The sequence below is a fragment of the Xenia sp. Carnegie-2017 genome, unplaced genomic scaffold, assembly GCF_021976095.1.
Source record: "Xenia sp. Carnegie-2017 unplaced genomic scaffold, XeniaSp_v1 HiC_scaffold_19, whole genome shotgun sequence".
Lineage (NCBI taxonomy): Eukaryota > Metazoa > Cnidaria > Anthozoa > Malacalcyonacea > Xeniidae > Xenia > Xenia sp. Carnegie-2017.
Window position 1 is genome coordinate 1,830,105 of NW_025813481.1, and position 22,519 is coordinate 1,852,623.

The following is a 22,519-nucleotide window of genomic DNA, read 5'->3' on the forward strand; positions in this document are numbered from 1 at the left end:
TTTGTAATTTTCAGGGTGCCAATTTAGCACCCTTTAGGGAAATGAAATATGGAGCTTTTGGCTGCGTACTTCTATTAAAAATGGACGCCATATTGAAAAGCAAACAATGCTTTTTGTTTGAAATGTTACGCCACAAGATACAGCAACAATAGAAGATTTATTTTGTGGTAAATGATCAGTATTTGGGCATAAACTTCAAGAAATAGTTATTTTTGCATACGGCTTATGCTTAAGTCACAAAATAAATTTACAAACGTTACATGAAGTAGTGCAAACCATTAGTAAAGGAATCATGTTTATTGCAAGAACTACGGAAAAGTTTTGAGGATTATTCAACAATTATTTCTACATTATTAAATAATTTAATGTGGAAGTTTTGTGCTGTTATTTAAAATTTGGAAGTCCCTTTGGAACTTTTCGAAGATAGATGAATGTTTTTTTTTTAATGTGAAGGCACAAGCAAAGTGTTAATAAAGGCAGGTAAAGAAAGAGTGAAAAAAATCATTGGCACGGGAAAAACTAGAGGAGATTCCATTCATGAATGGTTAGAAAAAGAGAATCCTTGAAGGGAATCCTGACATTCAAATACAATGTTGCAAGTTTTGTGTATCATCGTATACATCACTGACCAGTGGCGTGCGGTGACCGAATTTAATAGGCAAGCGCTGGAGTCGTGGTGTACGTGAAAATACCGAATGTAGAAGTAGAACATAAAAGGATGAAAATTCCTATGCTATATATTTTATAGGAACATCAATCTTATTTATACCTTACATCAGTTACATGATATCTACCGGATACAAATATCAAAACTACTACGCAAAAGGAAGCTCTTGTCAATATCATAATCTTGTATTACATGCTACAGATAATATCTTCTACATACATAAATTGCAAGACAATAGGCGCGAAATGTATTGTAGCAGTCGTGATTATAACAATTAAGAACAGCCAGTTTCGCGCACAAAATTGGCACGGTGTGTTACAAACTGAGGCCATGGCGTTGTTTAATGTTTATATTTTGGTATAATGACGTCATGGCAACGTGTTCTCCCGTTCTTCAAAATGTGTCTGGCACTGACTCGTACGTTTCAGAATATCGGAGAGTCGTGTTTATTATTTAGTATCTTGTACCTTTTATTTTTAGTCATTAATTTACGAATTTAACTACACAAGACTGACAAGAGCATAGTGTTTTGGTCATAATGCTAGTCATACTTTACCACAACACACGTTTGCGTGCATTTCGATATCTCTGCAGACTGCGGCCCTGCTTGTTTACGCACATTGTGCGCAGAAAATAATAAAATAACCAGTAAAGCACCTACTACTTTGAATTAGAAATCAGAACATTACCTTTCGCTCTCAGTCATCTTTTAATAAACGATAACATTAACGGCGTGAATAATTCGGATGTCCAATGTGTTGAATATACGAATATTATTCGTGCGCTGATATGTGTTTAAAATTGCGAGCGTACAAGACTGTTGACCAATCGCTATCAAGCGGCGCCCTTAGAAGCGCCGCTTGCCTTTCTCGATATTCCTCGAATAAGAAGCCTCCAAATCTAGATTAACGCATGCGCAAATGTTCAAATTGAGCTCGAAGGCAAGCGCGCTTGCCTTGGTTAATAAATAAGAAATTTTAAGGTGTATTTAATCCACTTGACTCATCTTACAAGTGTAGCAAAGTGAAACCGAAAACCACGACAGTAAATCGCTTATAAATAGCAAGCATTTCAACTGTAAAGACAATTTAGACAAAAGATTACATTGACATTGTTTAGAAAAGAAAAATTTAAACTGATTTTGCTCAGAGATTGATCCAAAAAATTTTTGTTCGGTAAAATGCTTAGGCAAGCGGCGCTTGCCTACGCTTATGACCGCACGCCACTGTCACTGACCCATATAAAGCGTCATTTAAAGATTCAAAGCGTGAGTCAAGAAAAAACTGATGCTACAACTTGCTCGTTTGTTGTAAAACGTACACGACAATCAAATTCAAGAACAACGTTTTCTTTCCAGGAAGACTGTGTTTTTTGCGGTGAAAAATGTTTTATGCGAAAGGATCCCCGTCACCATAGTCGATGGCATTCACTTACCTCAGACCCAAAAACTGGCCAGGATTACACAGCTTTACTTCTGATCAACAACTATATCGAGTAATGGTAAACATCCTTTGGCGTATCCGCATATGTTCAAGAAATTCATCCGAGACATTGAGGAATGCATATGTTCGTGGGTTTTGTTGGATGCTCTGGATCACTTATGTCTGATATGGGTTTTAAAGAGATCCTTCAAGCGGCTTTTGCAGGTGTTGACCGTAAGCGTTCTGGTAAACGATTTCCTCAGAATGTCCGGACTCTGCGAATGCTTGCTAAGGAAATTTTACGAAATGTTATTAAAGATATCTAGTGCTTTGAGCACTTGACATTGGTAATGGAAGAAAAGGCTGAGAAAAGTAGGACAACCAAAATTTTGGTAGAAAGTTTCATTAAACCAGTGTTCATCATGATGATGTTTGTTCGGGCAGAGAAAGAGGGTGACTGGCCTTTACATCTTGGAGCAGTAGAGGCTATGATGCCCAATTTTTTGCGGGTGGGCATTTCAACTACGCAAGATATGGTTTATATAACTTGCGCTCAATGGAGCGTCTCCCGGCAGAACTTAGAGATAGATTTATGAAAGGGAAGCATGTAATACGCCATAAGCCTGGTTTATGGAATGAGTTTGGTCGGATATGTTTATCGAAACATTGTTTATGGGTTATTGTAATGGGCCAGGCGGCTAAATTGGTAAAACTTTAAACTCTTCAGCAATATCTCGTTGGGCATTCAGTCTTCATATTGCAGCCATCTGATTAAATGTGCTTCTGCAATGAAAGATGAAGAGGCATCATCAAACGATGTAGCTACCCATAACGAAGAAATGCCAGCACGTATATTTTCGGATGCAAAAAATCGACAGAAATTGAGGGAAAAGCTGCAATTATGTGTTGATCCACTAAATCCAGAAGGCCATTGTAAGAGTTTATTTAATATCGTAACTGGCAAAAATGCTCCAGAATTTGTCAAGATAGATGAAGCTGTGCGTCTTGGAAAGAATCAAAAATATTCCATAAATGTTCCATTACGATTCGTGTGTCTTTACATCATATATGAGTGATAAGATATCATTGTACTTTAAAAATCTGGATATGACTGTTCTATGTCAAAAACAATGACCTTATTTTTAAAATACGGTGAAAGATCAGGAAATAAATGCAAAAAGAAGTCATAAAAACAGGTTTGACTGAAAGAGTACATTTATGCAATATTAAAATATGTTTTTGTTATCGGGTTAAATTACAGTAATTTAGAAAATGTTCATATGGCCTTTGCCAAAATCACCACAAAACCCGACAATCTCTCGTTCGCAGCATTTTTTATTCAGTCAGTGAAAATGTTCAATAACAGCCAAATAATAAAATTTTAGATTCCTAACCTCTTTGTTTATAAAATCTTTGTAACTCATTTTGTATCTACATTTCTACAACATAGCATGCCTGTATCAGTAAGTATTATTTTCATAATTTATTTAAACATGTGCTAAAAAGTAGAGGTGAGACAGTTTGGATGGCTGAAATCTAGAAATAGAATGTGTCAGCCAATATATGAGCTCGTAAATTAGATTTTCACCAAGAGTGCCAAGTTGACACTCTTAAAATTATGAATTTTATATTTTGTAAAGATACAAAAAGTGCAAAAACCTGCTTGGGGTCCTTCACAGCAACGTTCTGTCTTAAAGTGGCATTTGGCAACTGGACTATAATTAGAATTTGAATTTAGTTAATTTAACACGCACAATAAAACATGCAAGTAAACAGCCATTTTCATTTCAAGAACGCTGGTCAGATTAATCACCCACATGCCACAATGGCTACTCCATTTTCATATTCTCTGCATGAACAAAAACTGGTAGTAACTGTAACATACGGAGCAAATGCCACTAGCAAGCTGCTGTAGACCCAATTTGACTTTATATTTTCTTTACAACCAGCCTACAATAATTCACTAATTTTCTTATTTACACTCATGCACTATTCGTGTTGCGATTGGTAAGACTTGTATATTATTTATTGGCACAGGATCGTGCACGTAGCCAGAACAATAATTGGGGGGATATTCATATACATTAATTTTATAATCTGTAAAAACAAATTTTATTTTTACGATAGAAAACATGCTCAATTGCATGCGCATATAAAATTTAAATAAAAGATTTTCAAATTCATTATTCACAAATTTTATTTTCTCTCCACCCACCCCCTCCCTAAGGGAAAGTATAGTTTTTTCCAGCTGTGATCTTTGGAAATGCTTCCATTGTTAAAAGATTATTTACATACGCGATGCAAAACAAGTCATACGTATTATTTTGATAGTTGCTTCTCATCAGACGAAGCAAAACTTTAAGTAGTGGAACAAGCACTGAAATTATTGTAAGTTTTATTTTATCGTATTCTCTTTATGATTTAACACTGGTACGCTTTGCCATAAAATTTGCGAATTCTTTCTGTATATGTAATGACAATGTTCAAATTCCATTGCGTCAAACGTTTGACTTAAATGCCACAAGTTTGAATTTATATGTAGTTTTAGTCTCTATTTATTTCTCCTTGTCTAAGATTATATTTTTAAAGGTATAGATTTTTACAAATAGCGAAAAATTTAGAAAAAAATTAATCAGACAGCAAGTACTAAAACAATTCCATACCATTGGGCTGGGGTGTTCGATTGTTACTCACTAATATATCGTTATTCTTATAAAATAGCGTTACAACAAGACCATTTTAAAGCTCTTATTATTTGAGCAACTTTGTTAGCGTGTATATTAAATATTTATTTTGTTCATGAGTCATGAGTCAAGAGACTTGAACTACGTAGGCGGGAATGGACACGCAAGCAAATTTTCAATAAAAATAAAATTCATAGGAAGATTGCTGTTGGCGTTGTTTAAATTATTTTCATGAGCTTATCATTTAGATCTTGACAAATTTCCATTGGTACTTCATGATGATTTGGTTGAAAACTGGTAATCGCTTGAAAACTCTATAAAATTGAAATTACATGGATTACTATGCAGCATTTCAATAAATACGATATTCAAGTTTATCGTTTGCATTTTTTCGTCTGTTTAACGTTTCAGAGGGAAAAAACTGTAAATCTTAAGTACATCATAACTGAAATAAATATTACTGAAAGATTGCCGATAAAAATTTCGTATAACTTATCTTTGTAAAGTGAAAATATTCAAAGTTACCGGTTCATTAAATGCACCATGCTAAGCAAACACAAAACGGAAAATTGAAGAATGATGAGAATATTAAAATGACTTGTTCTCTCACACTCGAATTTATTTGCAATATGAATACGATATGAATCATACATATGTCGTAATCAACTATCTCAAGTGTTATTAAATATAGATAAGTAGATTGCAATGCAGTTTTCAAGAGCTTAGCTTGTTTTTAATTTGCTGAAATTTAATCGTTGTTGCTAATACCTGTATCTAACATCTTAAATTTTATTTTTTAGAAATTATTGTTTTCCTATCAAAGTAAAAACAAGTTGCTTTTCTTTCTGTCATAATGATGATTAAATGTCCAAGCGCTTTGATAAAAAGCAAAAAAATAAAATTGTCAAAGCCAAAATGATTAAGATACACTAAACTTAATTATTTTTATGATGCTTCGTTATTGGTCAATGCTGACTACATCGTACAGTACAAAATTCTTGTATATGCATTCCACACACATCTTTATAGAAGTTCATTTCACTGACTTACACACACGCAGTTCAACCAATAATTTAATAGAACTACCGCAAGTTTTTTTCTTGAATTTATGTATGGCACTTTTCATTAATGAGATTATTTCTTCCTGAATTAAAGACTGAACATTTCTATAAAGCTATTTGCATCAAAGACAGAAGTGATGTATATTATTTCAAATTGTATATTTTAATTAGCCATGTATACATCTACATGCATAATGTACCTTTTAAAACATCCCATACAATTATCATACCGTCTTTGATTAGTCATTTTTATTGGTACGGATTTTTTAGTTCTAACCATTTTGTCATTCAAATGGATCCAAGCTACAACTCCTCAGAAAGTCTGGTCAGAAACTCAAGCTTTTCAGAAGGTAACCTTAAAAACATTAGGTTCATTAATTCTCCGAACTCTTTTTAACTCGACAGATGCTTTCATCATTGATTTTTCAATCTCAATGTTTTCGCCTTTAAAGTGGAAAGGTCCTGACATCAACTTTTCCATTCACAAGAATTGAAAATTATTTAGCAGTGGAAAAATCAAAAAGCAAGCTGACACAATTTCTAAAGTTAACGAGAGTAAATTAAGTGTGGAAACAAGGTGTTAATAACTTTTAAGAGGAGCATTCAGTCTAAACATCCCTCAACGTCCTTTGAACTAAATATCCCTCATCCGTGTGTTTGGGAGCAGGGAAATACGATGTTAATACAAATATACTGAAGCAAAGGCAAACATGTTGTTATGTTATTATTTAGCAGCTAAATATAAAAGTCAGTTCACCTTAACTGCTAAAGAGGTGTAGGTATTTCAAATCTTGTCTAATAGTCACATTTTTTTGATGTGCATATAATTAGAAAATTAAATTTCTTCTTGATACATTGATTTATTCCTTTCTAAATAGTCTACTTTACTTTTTAATTGAAGAATTGCTGTCTCAACCGTGGAAATGTTATGATAAATCAATAATGCATCACCAAAAGTTCAAAATGATGGAGGAATATGGGCAGGAAAATCCAAGAAAAGTTAAACTTGTAAATGGTGTAAAGGTTATTTGTTCTGAAGAGTTTTTGCTTGGTAAAGGAAGTGATGGAACTCGTGTTTACCTTGGGCTCGGAAAAGATGGTTACGGAAAAGCAGTAAAACGATTGCTTCGAGATAACTGTGTGGAGTTAGCCAAACGAGAAAAAGATATTTTGAATGAGTTGAATGCCAAGCGCTCAAATTATGTTGTGAATTATTGGTATCTTGAAGAAGAACCAGGCACAGATTATTTGTATTTGATATTAGATTTGTGTGAAGAATCGTTAGAGAGTTATGTGAAATCTTCTTCTTTGCAAGATCTTCAAAAAGTCGTTCCTAAAGTTCTTATTCAAATCTTAAATGGTCTAGTTAACCTTCACAGTGGTCCGTGTCCTATTCTTCATCGGGATTTAAGACCATCAAACGTTCTTCGAGATGTGGATGGAAATTTTTTAATCGCTGACTTTGGTATAAGTCGAAAATTATTAAATGAAACTTCGACACATCAAAGCATACAAAGAGGAGCTAAAGGTTGGATAGCTCCAGAGTCATATGACGCATCAGATGAATCAATTGATAAAGTTCGTTACAAAAAAGAGTCTGACATTATGGTAAGTTCTTGAAGTAGAAATAGAGGTCCCTACCAAAGACAACATTTGAATGTTTTATTTGGTGGGATATTATCACTGCCACTGATATCATTATAACTTTTAAATAAAATTTTTGTTTACCTTCATTGTACAGTCATATAGTGGCGAAATACAAGTTGTACTGTATAAAATATAAAAACATGTATATGTATGATAATGAATTGTTAATATTGCCTTATTGGTTTTACGATTGTATGTCTCTCATTTAGATTGCTCAAAAAATTTATGGCTACGATTCTTAATTGGACAACATTATTCTGATTTTTTTCGAACTGATCTTGTATTTTTTGCAACTAACAAATAGATTAACTCCATTTTTTATTGAAAATAGAATGCCGGAATGGTGGCTTATTATGTTGCAACAAAGGGGAAACATCCTTTTGGAATTGAACGGCATAGACTGGACAACATTTTGAAAGGAAACCCAGTTGGCTTGAACGAAATCAAGGATGCCACGTTCAAAGACCTTTTATCGTGGATGCTACAGCTAAAACCGGAAGACAGACCATCGGCCAAAAAGGCGTTAAAACACCCTTATCTACAATCAGATGAAGAGAAATTTAGCATGCTGTGTGATATGGGGAACCAACTGGAGGTGAAACATTCACAAAGTCAAAATTCTCCCACTTCAGATGTTCATAAGCAGTTGCATGGCTCCACAGAATGGATGAAGCGTATCGATGATGAAGTCGTCAAAGATTTGATCAACTTTGAAGTAAACGACAGTATAAGAACTCTAAAGTACGAGTCTACATGGGCAGGATGCTTAAGATTTATACGAAACGTTGACCAACATTGGCAAAATAAGCCTCGTCCGCATCTATCACAATATGTAAAGCAAGGCAATTATAAAAAGTATTTCCTGCAACGTTTTCCTGAACTTCCTCTTCTGGTGCACAAAGTCATTAGGTCACTGGAAAACGAAATCTGTTCACAAGAATAATTAAGAACGTCGTGCAATTGTTCAGGATTTGTTTACACTATCTACTCATAAGTTTTATTGTCTCGCTTTTAAATTTAATGACTTTTTATTTAAACACTTTCTCACTCGATACTGAAGTCTTATAATTAATTATGTAATATATACTGTGAAAAATTTTAATCTCCGCAAATGGATATGATTACTTAAAATATTTATAATGGGACTGAAAATATTACTAATTCGAATGTACAGTCATGTAGTGGCAAGGTGTCCCTTGCAATACATGACATTCATGTTGTTAAATGAATTAAAATTGTATGTGGCTGCGACTCAAAAATATTTAGGTTTTTGAGCGTTGGAGATTTACCTCATCGCAGAATACAGCGAGGAGTTAAAAATTGGGTAACTCCAGTCATATGATCTATCCAGCATCCAATCATCAATGTATCTTGCTACAAGAAACAGTCTGATGTTATGATAAGTGTTTGTTGTGGACATTTAAATGTAGTTGAATTTTGCAAATAACAAATAAAGTCAATTTTTGACGTTTCAGTATCCACCGCCACTAACCTTGTAACTGTTATCATGTTTTTTATTGATTTTGGAATGCACGAATAGTAGCTTTTTATGTTGAAACAAATGGAAAACATCGTTTTGTACCTGAACGGTTTTTATTTTTTCGTAAATGTTTTCAGTATGAAAGCTAGTTGATATTGGCAAATAGTCGAATTCAATTATTTAAGTAACACTTTATGCAATGAAATTTGTCAAATTTATTCAATGAAATACAGATGATGTTTCACTTCACTCCAAAGATTTGAGAAATTTTTGACAAATCATCCTTTTCCCTTTTGCTTTTGATTATTGAATATATCCAAGCTGTTTGTACACCTGCCACATTTCAACATCATGTCGAATGCTTTATTGATAATTCTCTGCTTTCTTTGTAAACGGAAAACAACCATAGATTTGCCATATTCCATTCTACAATCGGAAGATTTTTTGTTTGCAAGCCTGTTATGGTCATTCTCAGTCTTACTCGTGTTACAGTTCATTACCGTTCGCATCAAATTATCTCGAGAGATATTTAAGATATCGGAAAAATAAACGCATAAACTGCAGTCCTGTGTTTTTCTACTGTAGAAGTCCAGCCGGGCATTTCTACGAAGTTGACCGACATTTCTTGCTACTCGGAGTGGACTTGGATGAAATCAAAGATGCCGCACTAAAACCAGAAGACAAGCCATCTGCAGACGAAGAATGTTATGTATAAAGTTGGAAAACAACGATCGATTAAAACAAATGTCTGTGTTAGATAAAATGCAAATCGAATGAAAGCTTGAGCGCTTTACGGCACCCGTGTCATAATTACCAGATATTCAACATGTTGAATAATTTCGGTCAGGAATGAATGTTTCTTCCAAGTGCGCGCGCATGAAAAGCTATCGCTTCAGCAAATGTAAGCTTTACGCATGCTCTGTCTACGGTAATATTTGCTATTCAAGCAAAACGGCTGCTGCTTATGGTATGTTTGATTCGTCAAAAGGTGTAGAAGACAAAGAAATGTTGCTTTTGCCATTTTTGCGTTTGGCGAAGGCGTTTGATAGCAGCTAAATGAACTACATGAACAAAGCGTGGGATTTCTGGACGGCCTACACAGGGAGCTACAAATATTGTCCGTGAGCTAGATGCTAAAGATGCTGAGCAGTTTCGGAAGTATCGTAGATTGGATTAAACCGCTTTCGATGAATGAATTTGGTCTTCTAACATTATATCAGCTATCACGTTTTGTGACGCCATCTTCGTCTAAAGTATAAAATGAGTTACTTTGCGCATGCGTAAAGTTACATTTGCTGAGGCGATAGCTTTTGATGCGCGCTCACTTGAAGGAAACATTCATTCGTGACCAACATTATTCAACATGATAAATATCTGAAAAATATGACACGCTTGCCGGAAAGCGCTCAAAAATGCCGCCGAACACTGGAGGAACCTGCTTACACCAACTTTCACGAGTAAAGCTTAGCTCAGCCACAGTATAGTGAATATACAGTAGAAGCCACTCTATTGAAATTTTTTGTGTCACGCATATCTTATTACAGATGTGATTACCTTAGTGGCAGCCAGTCAACTGCAATTTCTGACCAATAGGAATGATGAAATGGTCAACGGCAGCCAGCAAACTAATTAAATATACAGAAGCCAATTGCGCAGCCATGGAGCATTTTTAACCCTGTGCTGAGTTCAAGCCCGGTGCTGAAATTTCAACCCTGTTTAGCTAATCGGGCTAAAATTGGAGCACCAATTAGGGGCTGATAACAGGAGCCCGGCTAGCCGCGATTCAGCCAAGCGTTAAATGATTTTGGCAAATGGAAACGATTCAATACTTGTCATCAGATAAATCTTCTCAAGCAATTTCACAATATTCTGATTTAATAACTACGCAAAACATTTAAAATGAAAACAGTCAATTTGGCCTAATTTGAGAATTACAACAGGAATGAATTGCGGCGTTTAACAAACATTTACCCTTGAAGTTTTGGCCCTTTCAACTCGAAATCATTTCACGCCTCACTGAAACCCGGTTAACTGGGATCATGTAAACAGCCCCTTAACGTTCTAATATCACCATGTGTCGAACTCAGCACTGGAACGAAAATTACCACCATGTAATCGTTTTAACGTAGGGCTGAGTTTTTAACCATATTTAGTCAATTGATGTCGGCTAGACATGATTTTTATGTTTTATATTTCTGGTGTCTATTGGATTAGATTCCTGTTAATTTCTAATTACTTTTTAACTAATTGCCAAAGGCTAAACTTTGTTTTGGAGGACCCCAAACAGATTTTTAGAGTTTTTGTATTTATGTAACACGGCGATTTGTAATTTTCAGGGTGCCAATTCAGCACCTTTAGGGAAATGAAATATGGAGCTTTTGGCTGCGTACTTCTATTAAAAATGGACGCCATATTGAAAAGCAAACAATGCTTTTTGTTTGAAATGTTACGCCACAGGATACAGCAACAATAGAAGATTTATTTTGTGGTAAATGATCTGTATTTGGGCATAAACTTCAAGAAATAGTTATTTTTGCATACGGCTTATGCTTAAGTCACAAAATAAATTTACAAACGTTACATGAAGTAGTTCAAACCATTAGTAAAGCAATCATGTTTATTGCAAGAACTACGGAAAAGTTTTGAGGATTATTCAACAATTATTTCTACATTATTAAATAATTTAATGTGGAAATTTTGTGCTGTTATTTAAAATTTGGAAGTCCCTTTGGAACTTTTCGAAGATAGATGAATGTTTTTTTTTAATGTGAAGGCACAAGCAAAGTGTTAATAAAGGCAGGTAAAGAAAAAGTGAAAAAAATCATTGACACAGGAAAAACTAGAGGAGATTCCATTCATGAATGGTTAGAAAAAGAGAATCCTTGAAGGGAATCCTGACATTCAAATACAATGTTGCAAGTCTTGTGTATCATCGTATACATCACTGACCAGTGGCGTGCGGTGACCGAATTTAATAGGCAAGCGCTGGGGTCGTGGTGTACGTAAAAATACCGAATGTAGAAGTAGAACATAAAAGGATGAAAATTCCTATGCTATATATTTTATAGGAACATCAATCTTATTTATACCTTACATCAGTTACATGATATCTACCGGATACAAATATCAAAACTACTACGCAAAAGGAAGCTCTTGTCAATATCATAATCTTGTATTACATGCTACAGATAATATCTTCTACAAACATAAATTGCAAGACAATAGGCGCGAAATGTATTGTAGCAGTCGTGATTATAACAATTAAGAACAGCCAGTTTCGCACACAAAATTGGCACGGTGTGTTACAAACTGAGGCCATGGCGTTGTTTAATGTTTCTATTTTGGTATAATGACATCATGGCAACGTGTTCTCCCGTTCTTCAAAATGTGTCTGGCACTGACTCGTACGTTTCAGAATATCGGAGAGTCGTGTTTATTATTTAGTATCTTGTACCTTTTATTTTTAGTCATTAATTTACGAATTCAACGACACAAGACTGACAAGAGCATAGTGTTTTGGTCATAATGCTAGTCATACTTTACCACAACACACGTTTGCGTGCATTTCGATATCTCTGCAGACTGCGGCCCTGCTTGTTTACGCACATTGTGCGCAGAAAATAATAAAATAACCAGTAAAGCACCTACTACTTTGAATTAGAAATCAGAACATTACCTTTCGCTCTCAGTCATCTTTTAATAAACGATAACATTAACGGCGTGAATAATTCGGATGTCCAATGTGTTGAATATACGAATATTATTCGTGCGCTGATATGTGTTTAAAATTGCGAGCGTACAAGACTGTTGACCAATCGCTATCAAGCGGCGCCCTTAGAAGCGCCGCTTGCCTTTCTCGATATTCCTCGAATAAGAAGCCTCCAAATCTAGATTAACGCATGCGCAAATGTTCAAATTGAGCTCCGAAGGCAAGCGCGCTTGCCTTGGTTAATAAATAAGAAATTTTTAAGGTGTATTTAATCCACTTGACTCATCTTACAAGTGTAGCAAAGTGAAACCGAAAACCACGACAGTAAATCGCTTATAAATAGCAAGCATTTCAACTGTAAAGACAATTTAGACAAAAGATTACATTGACATTGTTTAGAAAAGAAAAATTTAAACTGATTTTGCTCAGAGATTGATCCAAAAAATTTTTGTTCGGTAAAATGCTTAGGCAAGCGGCGCTTGCCTACGCTTGCATGACCGCACGCCACTGTCACTGACCTATATAAAGCGTCATTTAAAGTTCAAAGCGTGATTCAAGAAAAAACTGATGCTACAACTTGCTCGTTTGTTGTAAAACGTACACGACAATCAAATTCAAGAACAACGTTTTCTTTCCAGGAAGACTGTGTTTTTTGCGGTGAAAAATGTTTTATGCGAAAGGATCCCCGTCACCATAGTCGATGGCATTCCCTTACCTCAGACCCAAAAACTGGCCAGGATTACACAGCTTTACTTCTGATCAACAACTATATCGAGTAATGGTAAACATCCTTTTGGCGTATCCGCATATGTTCAAGAAATTCATCCGAGACATTGAGGAATGCATATGTTCGTGGGTTTTGTTGGATGCTCTGGATCACTTATGTCTGATATGGGTTTTAAAGAGATTCTTCAAGCGGCTTTTGCAGGTGTTGACCGTAAGCGTTCTGGTAAACGATTTCCTCAGAATGTCCGGACTCTGCGAATGCTTGCTAAGGAAATTTTACGAAATGTTATTAAAGATATCTAGTGCTTTGAGCACTTGACATTGGTAATGGAAGAAAAGGCTGAGAAAAGTAGGACAACCAAAATTTTGGTAGAAAGTTTCATTAAACCAGTGTTCATCATGATGATGTTTGTTCGGGCAGAGAAAGAGGGTGACTGGCCTTTACATCTTGGAGCAGTAGAGGCTATGATGCCCAATTTTTTGCGGGTGGGCATTTCAACTACGCAAGATATGGTTTATATAACTTGCGCTCAATGGAGCGTCTCCCGGCAGAACTTAGAGATAGATTTATGAAAGGGAAGCATGTAATACGCCATAAGCCTGGTTTATGGAATGAGTTTGGTCGGATATGTTTATCGAAACATTGTTTATGGGTTATTGTAATGGGCCAGGCGGCTAAATTGGTAAAACTTTAAACTCTTCAGCAATATCTCGTTGGGCATTCAGTCTTCATATTGCAGCCATCTGATTAAATGTGCTTCTGCAATGAAAGATGAAGAGGCATCATCAAACGATGTAGCTACCCATAACGAAGAAATGCCAGCACGTATATTTTCGGATGCAAAAAATCGACAGAAATTGAGGGAAAAGCTGCAATTATGTGTTGATCCACTAAATCCAGAAGGCCATTGTAAGAGTTTATTTAATATCGTAACTGGCAAAATGCTCCAGAATTTGTCAAGATAGATGAAGCTGTGCGTCTTGGAAAGAATCAAAATATTCCATAAATGTTCCATTACGATTCGTGTGTCTTTACATCATATATGAGTCATAAGATATCATTGTACTTAAAAATCTGGATATGACTGTTCTATGTCAAAAACAATGACCTTATTTTTAAAATACGGTGAAAGATCAGGAAATAAATGCAAAAGAAGTCATAAAACAGGTATGACTGAAAGAGTACATTTATGCAATATTAAAATATGTTTTGTTATCGGGTTAAATTACAGTAATTTAGAAAATGTTCATATGGCCTTTGTCAAAATCACCACAAAACCCGACAATCTCTCGTTCGCAGCATTTTTATTCAGTCAGTGGAAATGTTCAATAACAGCCAAATAATAAAATTTTAGATTCCTAACCTCTTTGTTTATAAAATCTTTGTAACTCATTTTGTATCTACATTTCTACAACATAGCATGCCTGTATCAGTAAGTATTATTTTCATAATTTATTTAAACATGTGCTAAAAGTAGAGGTGAGACAGTTTGGATGGCTGAAATCTAGAAATAGAATGTGTCAGCCAATATATGAGCTCGTAAATTAGATTTTCACCAAGAGTGCCAAGTTGACACTCTTAAAATTATGAATTTTATATTTTGTAAAGATACAAAAAGTGCAAAAACCTGCTTGGGGTCCTTCACAGCAACGTTCTGTCTTAAAGTGGCATTTGGCAACTGGACTATAATTAGAATTTGAATTTAGTTAATTTAACACGCACAATAAAACATGCAAGTAAACAGCCATTTTCATTTCAAGAACGCTGGTCAGAGACAATTATTAATCACCCACATGCCACAATGGCTACTCCATTTTCACATTCTCTGCATGAACAAAAACTGGTAGTAACTGTAACGTACGGAGCAAATGCCAATAGCAAGCTGCTGTAGACCCAATTTGACTTTATATTTTCTTTACAACCCGCCTACAATAATTCACTAATTTTCTTATTTACACTTTATTGACACTCTTTTGAGTAAATTCTGTTAGTAACTTATATGTCTTTTCATGTACATGCACTACTCGTGTTATGGACGGTAAGACTTGTATATTATTTATTGGCACAGAATCATGCACGTAGCCAGAAGAATACTTGGGGGGGGGGCATATTCATATACATTAATTTTATAATCTGTAAAAACAAATTTTATCTTTACAATAGAAAACATGCTCAATTGCATGCGCATATAAAATTTAAATAAAAGATTTCCAAATTCAATATTCACAAATTTTATTTTCTCTCCACCCACCCCCTCCCTAAGGGAAAGTATAGTTTTTTCCAGCTGTGATCTTTGGAAATGCTTCCATTGTTAAAAGATTATTTACATACGCGATGCAAAACAAGTCATACGTATTATTTTGATAGTTGCTTCTCATCAGACGAAGCAAAAACTTTAAGTAGTGGAACAAGCACTGAAATTATTGTAAGTTTTATTTGTATTGTATTCTCTTTATGATTTAACACTGGTACGCTTTGCCATAAAAATTTGCGAATTCTTTCTGTATATGTAATGACAATGCTCAAATTCCATTGCGTCAAACGTTTGACTTAAATGCCACAAGTTTGAATTTATATGTAGTTTTAGTCTCTATTTATTTCTCCTTGTCTAAGATTATATTTTTAAAGGTATAGATTTTACAAATAGCGAAAAATTTAGAAAAAATTAATCAGACAGCAAGTACTAAAACAATTCCATATCATTGGGCTGGGGTGTTCGATTGTTACTCACTAATATATCGTTATTCTTATAAAATAGCGTTACAACAAGACCATTTTAAAGCTCTTATTATTTGGGCAACTTTGTTAGCGTGTATATTAAATATTTATTTTGTTCATGAGTCATGAGTTAAGAGACTTGAACTACGTAGGCGGGAATGGACACGCAAGCAAATTTTTCAATAAAAAATAAAATTCATAGGAAGATTGCTGTTGGCGTTGTTTAAACTATTTTCATCAGCTTATCATTTAGATCTTGACAAATTTCCGTTGGTACTTCATGATGATTTGGTTGGAAACTGATAATCGCTAGAAAACTCTATAAAACTGAAATTACATGATTACTATGCAGTATTTCAATAAATACGATATTCAAGTTTATCATTTGCATTTTTTCGTCTGTTTAACGTTTCAGAGGGAAAAAACTGTGAATGTTAAGTACATCATAACTGAAATAAATCTTACTGAAAGATTGCCGATAAAAATTTCGTATAACTTATATTTGAAAAGTGAAAATATTTAAAGTTACCGGTTCATTAAATTCACCATGCTAAGCAAACACAAAACGGAAAATTGAAGAATGATGAGAATATTAAAATGACGTGTACTCCCACGCTCGAATTTGTTTGCAATATGAATACGATATGAATAATACATATGTCGTAATCAATTATCTCAAGTGTTATTAAATATAGAAACGTAGATTGCAATGCAGTTTTCAAAAGCTTAGCTTGTTTTCAATTTGCTGAAATTTAATCGTTATTGCTAATACCTGTATCTAACATCTTAAATTTCATTTTTTAGAAATTATTATTTTATTATCCAAGCAAAAACAAGTTGCTTTCCTTTCTGTCATAATGATGACATTAAAAATCATTATGATGATTAAATCTCCAAGCGCTTTGATAAAAAATTTTTTTGGAAATTTATCTTGTTTTTATAAAATGAAATTCGAAACAGGCTTTTAATAAAATGAAAGCAAAAACAAAAAAATAAAATTGTCAAAGCCTAAAAGATTAAGATACACTAAATATAATTATTTTTATGATGCTTCGTTATTGGTCAAAAATTATTTTATACTGTTTTAATATAAGATGTTTTCATTTTGACATGTTCAAAACATGTTCAAAAGTATACCTTTTGTATTTCTTAGCTACCACGTTTGATCATGTGCAGCGCTGACTACATCGTACAGTACAAAATTCTTGTATATGCATTCCACACACATCTTTATAGAAGTTCATTTCACTGACTTCCACACACGCAGTTCAACCAATAATTTAATAGAACTACCGCAAGTCTTTTTCATGAATTTATTTATGGCACTTTTCATTAATGAGATTATTTCTTTCTGAATTAAAGACTGAACATTCCTATAAAGCTTTTTGCATCAAAGACAGAAGCGATGTATACTATTTCAAATTGTATATTTTAATGAGCCATGTATACATTAAACACGTGGTCAATATAATGACTGTTTCATGATGTAGCTTTTAAAACATCGCATACAATTATCGTACCATCTTTGATTGGTAAATTTTTGTTTGTACGTTTTTTTTAGTTCTAACCATTTTGCCATTCAAATGGATCCAAGCCACAACTTCTCAGAGAGTCTAGTCAAAAACTCAAAAGGTAACCTTAAGAACATTAGATTCTTTAATTCTCCGAACTCTTTTCAACTCGACAGATGCTTTCATCATTGATTTTTCAATCTCAATGTTTTCGCATTTAAAGTGAAAAGATCCTGACATCAACTTTTCCATTCACAAGAATTGAAAATTATTTAGCAGTGGAAAAATCAGAAAGCGAGCTGACGCAATTTCTAAAGTTAACGAGAGTAAATTAAGTGTGGAAACAAGGTGTTGATTACTTTTATGAGGAACATTCATTCTAAACGTCCCTCAACGTCCTTTGAACTCTCATTCGTGTGTTTGGGAGCAGGGAAACACGCTGCTAATACAAAAAACTGAAACAAAGGCAAACATGTTGTTATGTTTTTATGTTATTATTTAGTAGCTAAATATAAAAGTCAGTTCACCTTAACGGGTAAAGCGGTGTAGGTATTTCAAATCTTGTCTAATAGCCACATTTTCTTGATGTGCGTATAATTAGATAACTAAATTGCTTCTTGATACATTGATTTATTCCTTTCTAAATAATCTACTTTACTTTTTAATTGAAGAATTGTTGCGTCAACCATGGAAATGTTTTGATAAATCAATAATGCATCAGGAAAAGTTTAAAAAGATGGAAGAATATGGACGCAAACATCCAGAAAAAGTTACATTGCTCAGTGAATTGCGTGTAATCTTCAAGGAGGAGTTTTCGCTTGGCAAGGGAAGTGATGGAACCCGTGTTTACCTCGCCCTGGGAAATAATGGTTATGGAAAAGCAGTAAAGCGAATACTCAAAGATAGCGGCATAGACTTTGCAAATCGAGAAAAAGAAATTTTGAATGAGTTGAATGCAAAGCGTTCAAATCATGTTGTGAATTTTTGGGATTTAAAAGAGAGCCTTGACGAAGAGTATTTGTACATGATATTAGATTTGTGTGAAGAATCGTTAGAGAGTTATGTGAAATCATCTTCTTTGCAAGATCTTCAAAAAGTCGTTCCTACAATTCTCAAGCAGATTTTAAATGGTCTAGTTCACCTTCACAGCGGTGAGCATCCTATTCTTCATCGGGACTTAAGACCCTCGAACGTTCTTCGAGATGTACAAGGAAATTTTTTAATCGCTGACTTTGGTATAAGTCATATGTTATCTGATGAAACTTCGACACATCGGAGCATACAAAGAGGAGCTAAAAATTGGATAGCTCCAGAGTCATATGACGCATCAGATGAATCAATTGATAAAGTTCGTTACAAAAAACAGTCTGACATTATGGTAAGTTCTTGAAGTAGAACTAGAGGTCCAACTACAGCTCAATGTTGTGTTTGCATTTGAATGTTGTATTTGGTAGTGATGATGATTTTAAATAAAATTTTTGTTTACCTCCATTGTACAGTCATATAGTGGCGAAATACAAATTGCACTGTATAAAATAAAAAAATATGAATATGTATGATAATCAATTGATTGTTGTTATTGCCTTATTGGTTTTACGATTGTATGTCTCTCATTTAGATTTCTCTAAAAAATTTATGGCTACGATTTTTAATTAGAGAACATTATTCTAATTTTTTTCGAACTGAACTTGTGTTTTTTGCAACTAACAAATAAATGAACTGCATTTTTCATTGAAAATAGAATGCAGGAATGGTGGCTTATTATGTTGCAACAAAGGGGAAACATTCTTTTGGAATTGAACAATATAGACTAGACAACATTTTGAAAGGAAACCCAGTTGGATTGGACGAAATCAAGGATGCCACGTTCAAAGACCTTTTATCGTGGATGCTACAGCTAAAACCAGAAGACAGACCATTAGCCAACGAAGCATTGAAACATCCTTTTCTTATGTCGGATGACGAAAAATTTGAAATGTTATGTAAAGTTGGGAACCAACGACCGATTAAAATAAATGATGTCAATTCAAGTGTCGTTCAACAATTAAATAGTGAACCCTCCGATTGGAAAAGTCGAATACATCATGAGGCCTATAATTATTTTTGTACTGATAAGGTGAGTGGAAAGATTGTTATGTATGGGCCTTCATGGACAGATTGCTTAAGATTTATTCGAAATGTTGGCCTGCATTGGTACGATAAACCACGGCCAACACCACAACCTGAACCACTTGAAAAGATTGGCGATCCAAAGGAGTACTTTCTTGAAACATTTCCAAATCTTCCTGTTTTGGTGCATGCGGCTGTCAGATCAAATAATGAATGGAAAAACAAACCAGAACTCAAAACCTTTTTCAATTGAAATAACACCAATCAATATATAAACATTTTACATACCGCAATTTATGTTTGAGGAATGTTTTTATAGATGTAAAATAAAAACACTCTACATCATTAAGTAATGCATTATGTAACATCATTTGTAATAAACTCTCTGCAGCTTTTGGCATGGTTATAATTTTGGTAATTAGATTTAAGGATGAAGGAGTATAACAATTAAAATCAACATTGGTCTTCACCGATATGATTGACCAAGGACAAGACCACTACAAGAACAATTTTATAAGATTGGCAAGCCAAAGGAGTGTTTTTTCTCAGGTCAAATGACGAATTGAAACAAAGCAAAACATGAACTTGATGATAATGTAATTGAGGAAATAACGAAGAAATATTACAACTATCTTCTCTAAACTCTTTTCTATTTCTAAAGTTGTAAACATTGCAGATTGACGTCTTCACACCAACTGTGAGAAAGATTTTTCAAATAAAAGGGCTTCACACGTTGTCATGGTTAAAAAAATCAAAACATTTCTTTTCTACCATTGTTTGTAGTGGACTACAATCGAGCGGTTTATTTTAAGGAAAAACATGAGAAAATTATGTTTATGTAGAACGCTAAATTTTCCCCAATAAATTGCTTGCACGTGGAAATAGGAGTTTTACCCCCGGTGATATGCCGCTTCGTAGATAAAGTTTACAATCAATGAACATGTCTTCCCGTAAGGAAACAGCTAAAACACGTTACAAAGCATGATGTCACATCATAAGCTACTCTCTTATATGACCACATATCTGAAAAATTAGTATTACATGCTTATGATGTAACAACTGACAATTTTAATTTCTTTGCTCATTTGCTTTAGATTTAAGATCAAAGGCTTGAGTACGCAAATTATTCTGGATCAAATTTCTCCCTTCTAATAAACCCTAAATAGTACACCAACTTTCTTACAAATCTATTTCTTGAAGTGATCTTTTGAAATTTTTATATAAAATTATATTCATGTATGACAAAGTGCAAAACAAGCCATTCCATTGTAATTTTGATATTCCTGTTTAGACGTAGGCAGAAACGAGAAAGAAAAACCGTTTTTAGCCATTTTTTACTCCTAAGCTTTCAATAAGCAACTGAGAAGAAGTTTTGAGTTTCCTGTGTATTGCAACATGTAAAAACTGTCCGATATTTCAGAAATTTCTGTTTCTGCTTTTATAATCCTGAATACAGAACACAATGGTGGCTAAAACCTTTAAATTGTCACTTCTGGATCATGTTTCCAAGGTTTTTAATGATCATGAACATCTAATGATCAGACAGCAATTTATTAAGCCTTGCAGAATATTTTCTTGTCAGTCTTTTCCCATTACGTGTACGTTTATGTGGCCTCGGGAGTAGTTAACTTAAGTTTAGATTTGTTTAGATTTAGACATAGGAACGTTAACTATTTTTAAATGAAACACCACTACCCTGAATCAGGATGTAAATATGTAATAATTTTTTATATTTTTGCCACTTCGTAAGATAAATATACGCACATTTTATATTCCTACTTTTTTATACGTTTTATTATAAGCGGATTTAACAATGATTTATAGTTTGTTCAACATCAACCATTCAGGGGTGAGCATAATTATGAATTACGTGACATGATTCATATTAACACCAAACTATGCACCAAACACATACAAAATGAAAATGAAATGAAAATCGTGAAGTTAGCAATTGGCATCAAAATTTTACAAAAGGTTTAGATGTCAGATGTTACCATTGGTCATAGGATCTCTTTCTTGTATTTCAAGGATGTATGTTGGGAAAAAAATTGAAGAAGTGTTAGGATGCTCTGTTCGTGATTATTTCCTTGAAACTCAAGATGAGGTTGGTGGATTTGTGTGCAAATTGCCAACAAATTTTGGTGATTACTTATTAAGGACTTGAAACTTGTGTGTCTAACAAGAAATATGCCTTTTGCTTAAATCTAATATTTGCTTTACTTTCAGGTCAATACTCTTGAAGACATTCCTCCTCCTGTAATTGCAACAGGATTTAGTTATTATCTCACCAGTATATACATGATCTCGTTTTTGTTGCTGTTGAGGAAAATGAAGGTTTGTGTCTTTATTGAGTTCTGATTAATTAATGTTGTATGAATGTTTCTTATGAACCAACTGCATGCCTCTTTGAACAAGATTGATTGCCAGTTTTGATTGAATTTGCAAAGAAGTGTTATCACTAACAAAAGGCATACCTTAGGCATTCTTAGTTCTAGATCAAAATAATTTCGCCATCTTATCATCTGCATATGGTGAACAATTTCATGATTATTAATAATGGTGAAGCGAAAACGTTTTTCTACTTCCAACCTTGTTAGTGATTGAATTTCTTCTTCTGTAAATTTTTGTACATCTCTTTTTGTCTTCTGTAAGATTCCCATTTGAAAGAATGATTGTTGATCATTTCTAAGTTGCTTGTAACATTTGATGGCATTTTTTAAAGGTGTACAAATGAACTGATGTATGAATATAGAATACATGTATGGTTATATACAATCTGTTATTA

The 22,519-nt window shown here is 34.0% G+C and overlaps 2 protein-coding genes across 2 annotated transcripts in view; both read left to right on the forward strand.

Moving 5' to 3' along the window:
• Window positions 1-20,143, forward strand: part of LOC124439290 (serine/threonine-protein kinase/endoribonuclease IRE1-like) — a 49,639-nt gene extending 29,496 nt beyond the window's left edge. Inside the window, exons 15-16 of the mRNA XM_046989514.1 lie at window positions 18,291-19,003; window positions 19,367-20,143. Coding sequence (XP_046845470.1) covers window positions 18,291-19,003; window positions 19,367-19,987 — 1,334 coding nt within the window. The 3' untranslated portion in view covers window positions 19,988-20,143. The remainder of the gene's footprint in view (window positions 1-18,290; window positions 19,004-19,366) is intronic.
• Window positions 4,419-9,209, forward strand: LOC124439293 (serine/threonine-protein kinase/endoribonuclease IRE2-like). Its single transcript, XM_046989516.1, has 4 exons — window positions 4,419-4,476; window positions 6,104-6,183; window positions 6,735-7,441; window positions 7,812-9,209. The coding sequence occupies exons 2-4, from the start codon at window positions 6,126-6,128 to the stop codon at window positions 8,421-8,423; spliced, it is 1,377 nt and encodes a 458-aa protein (XP_046845472.1). The 5' UTR covers window positions 4,419-4,476; window positions 6,104-6,125; the 3' UTR covers window positions 8,424-9,209.
• Window positions 20,144-22,519: the final 2,376 nt, after the last annotated feature.